This window comes from Pinus tabuliformis, chromosome J (genome assembly GCF_031772625.1).
Source record: "Pinus tabuliformis cultivar Carrire ecotype Pingquan chromosome J, CPIR1, whole genome shotgun sequence".
NCBI classification, from domain to species: Eukaryota; Viridiplantae; Streptophyta; class Pinopsida; order Pinales; family Pinaceae; genus Pinus; species Pinus tabuliformis.
The window spans coordinates 605173950-605177554 of NC_142295.1; the positions used below are offsets into that span (position 1 = coordinate 605173950).

The 3605-nt window shown below is 39.0% G+C and overlaps 1 protein-coding gene across 2 annotated transcripts; it reads right to left on the reverse strand.

Moving 5' to 3' along the window:
• Positions 1-341: 341 nt before the first annotated feature.
• On the reverse strand, positions 342-3354 carry LOC149228419 (uncharacterized). 2 transcript variants are annotated; one of them, XM_089378196.1, is made up of 2 exons: positions 3121-3354; positions 342-2792 (listed from the first exon to the last, which is right to left on the reverse strand). In XM_089378196.1, the coding sequence occupies exon 2, from the start codon at positions 2648-2650 to the stop codon at positions 956-958; it is 1695 nt and encodes a 564-aa protein (XP_089234322.1). In that variant the 5' UTR covers positions 2651-2792; positions 3121-3354; the 3' UTR covers positions 342-955. The 2 variants fall into 2 exon arrangements, with proteins under 2 accessions (XP_089234322.1, XP_089234321.1); XM_089378195.1 differs by having other exon boundaries at positions 342-3013.
• Positions 3355-3605: the final 251 nt, after the last annotated feature.

The following is a 3605-nucleotide window of genomic DNA, read 5'->3' on the forward strand; positions in this document are numbered from 1 at the left end:
GAATGGAAATAAGGCTTGTCATTCAAAATCAAAGTTGTACCGAATCTTCCCTGCAGTGACTTTGTGTTTGGCAAATGAGAACGATGTATCTGCTTGCCAGAAAATTACACGGAAAAACAAACAATGCTAACATAATCCTAGAAGAATGAGACAGATAGAACATTATTCCCGAGCATACATATTTATTATTATCCCTCATAAAATGAAACATTTTTCTGCCTGACATGCGTACTATATTTCTTTGCATAAGCAAAAAGCTTTGCTTATTTCAGAAGACGCTGCTTCTCAATTTGAAATAATAAAATTTTCAATCTGAAAGCAGATTTTGCGTTTCCCTAATATAGAAAAATACCAAAATATTTTACGGAAAAAGCAATTCGAAGCCTTTACAGAATGGGTTTCCCTTTAGAGGATGCCAAAAACTATTAAATATGTGAACATTAAATGTTCCAAATGTTTTCAAACTCTCCTAGGAGTAATGCATTTTTTGACAGCTACATAAGCATTGTTATATTTTTTCTTTCTACTATGAGTTGGAATTGAAATAGAAAGGGTTTCCTGTGAGCCTTGCTTGAAATTTTCTCTATGAATCTGAATTCATGTTTTGCACATGGAGTTCATTATTACGTATCTTAAACCATAAATTAGCCCACCACTTTACCAACTGCTTACCCAGCAAACATTTCATCTTGGCAATTCTGGTTGTCACTGCTTTCCAGCGATGAATTTGAGAATAACAGATCTTTCCAGCCAAACCCACTCTGCAGAGTTCACTTTACAATGCCTTCTCTTGTGAATCTTAACCCAGGTCACATAACATAGACATGTCAAAGTATACTCAACTTGAAAGCTCTTGGAAAACATCTTAGTATTTTACGAGCAATTTTATGCTTGTTTTATGAACCCTGTAGAAGCAGGTCATGTTTATACCCTATGAAAGGACCCTGAAAGACAACTATTCTACCCATACAGCAGTTTGCAGTGTTGTCCATTGGATAGAACTACGAGTAACAACTCCTCTAGCAACCAACTCATTCAGCAGCCCCATAGCCTGATTCGCCTTGCCTTCATAGGCTATACCCTTGAGCAGTGTGATGTAAGTAGTTTCATTGGGTTTACACCCTTTTCCCACCATATTACCCAAGACGTCAATAGCCAGATGTGTACTGTGTGCCTTACATAAGCCAAGAATCAAGGCATTGTAAGTTGCCACATTAAGCTTATATGATTTATTTTCCATAAAACGCAGCAGCTCCAGTGCATCGTCCACCAATCCTTCTCTGCAGAGACTCTCTACCATTAATGCATAAGTAGTAGCATCGGGAGTAAGGCCTTTCCTGATCAAAGCATCTAGAACCTCAAATGCCTTCTTTAAATGGCCATTCCTTGAGATCCATTCGAGCACTGTATTGTAAGCCAAGAGTAGAGGTGGAAAACCCTGATGTCCTAGGCAGTTAAGGATATCTACAGCTTGGTCCACCTTCCCATCCTTGCAGAGACCTGTTGTCAAAGTACTAAAGGTAACCATGTCAGGAAAACAACCTTTGGAAACCATCTCATAGACGCACTCAATTGCATCATCCATCTTTCCATCTTTACAGAACCTATTGATTATTGGGTGGTAGGTCAATGAATTGGGTTTGCACCCCTTTACCACCATCTCCTGCAAAACACCGATTGCCGCAGTCAAGTACCCTTCTTGGCAAAGGAAATTGATGAGGATGTTGTAAGTGACAACGTTAGCAGAACATCCTCTCTGGCCCATGTCATATAAGAGCTGTTCTGCATCCTCCCATCTCCTGGCATTGCATAGACCCTGCAAAAGAGTGTTGTAACTAACAACATTGGGATGGCACCCCTTTGATGGCATATCATTAAGAAATCCTATTGCTTCGTCCAATCTATTTTCTTTAGAGAACCCGTTGATCAGAATGTTGTATGTTACCACATTAGGAACCCAGCCCATACTTGCCATCTCATCCAAGAATCTTGTAGCCTCATCCACTCCACTATCCTTACAGGTTGCTTCCACCAATATATTATAAGTAACAATATTAGGCAGGCAGCCATTCTGTAACTGTTGATTGAGAACCTCCAAAGAGAGGCGCAACTTACCTTGATGGCAGAGACCTTTCAACACTGTATTATATGTAACTACGTCAGGAAGGCACCCATTTACCTGCATCTCATTAAAATACTGCATTGCACGTTCCATCTGGCCCTTTTTGCTTAATCCATTAATCAAGACATTATATGCTATAAGATCAGGAACACCCCCAGATATAATCAGCATATCCAATACCTTGCTGGCTTTATTTGTTCTGCCCGCTCTGCATAGGGTAGCAATAAGTTTGCTGCAAGTTATAGCATTGGGAATCTGATGCTTTTCTACCATTTGATGAAGAAGATTAAAAGCTTCTGCCAGTCTACCTGATCTATACAGTTTAAATAACAGTTTATTGTAAGAAGCTTCTTCCAATTCCAAATCCCCTGACAGATTATTTAGGGGGGAAGAATCCTCTAGTGAAGAGACTTGGGAGAGAAAAATTTCCTCAGCTTGGTCTTTATGGGATGATGAGACAGTGGAGGAGCAGGAGTGCATTTCTGTCAGCTTTCCAAATCCATTTGTGTCCGAATGTTGGGATTCCATAAGAGTTTCATTGAACTTTTTTCTTTTGGGCTCTGCGGAGAATGATCTTCTTTCAATCTCGAGGTGGGAAACAAGGCTACTCAGAATTCTGCACCTACACCTACAAACTCTGCAGTTCTTTATTATTCCATTTCTGCAGTAACTAAAGGAGAGAGACCCAATACAGCGGACGGAAGCAGTGTCGCAGCACGTTTGTTGAGTGCAACGAGAAAACAGCAAAGAAGAAATGGATGAGGTGAAATGGTGATGAACTGCCATTTTTTTAATTTATTTGAACTTGCAGAAATGGTAATGGTTTGATTCGCTTTACATTCTATTCCAAAAATACACAAAATCGGTGGTGGACCTTCATTGAGTGGGCGTCTGTAACACAAAATGCAATGTATTGCAATGCCGCAATTTGAATTTGTATTCACTAATTTTGAACTTCAAATATTTACATTGCCATACTGAAGGATTGGGCTGCTTACCTCAATTAAAGAGAAAGAAATCATCCGTACAACGTCCTGCCATTGTAAATGCAAATAGCTATTGAGCGATAATGGGTCATCCATGTAGACGGAGGGTGCGGTTGTGATTCAAAATCATGGCCTCATGGACTTCGCTCCTCGCGCCCTAAATTGATATCTCGGCTCGGGCATAGAAAATAGTATACATTCCGAGAACTTATTGAATAACACGGAGTACATGCGAATACTCACATTTAGTTCTTAAAAAAATAAGAAGAATACAGGCGTAAAGTAAAAACTCGTTTAGGATGTTATAGTTGTGACGTTTTCAAATTTTTCGACATTTTAATTTAAAAAACTATCCTGAAATGAAATGAATGAATGAATGATCAATTTTAATGATGTCGATTTTTCTGTTATGAGTCTTGACTAGAAGGCTAGCAATTTGATTGATCTTATCTTCCTCAAATAGATGGTGCATGTTGTCAACCTTTAGATTGTTTTTT

Bases quoted from the DNA above. Each gene is read 5' to 3' on its own strand.
- LOC149228419 (XM_089378195.1), bottom strand. From the start codon at position 2,908: ATGGCAGTTCATCACCATTTCACCTCATCCATTTCTTCTTTGCTGTTT.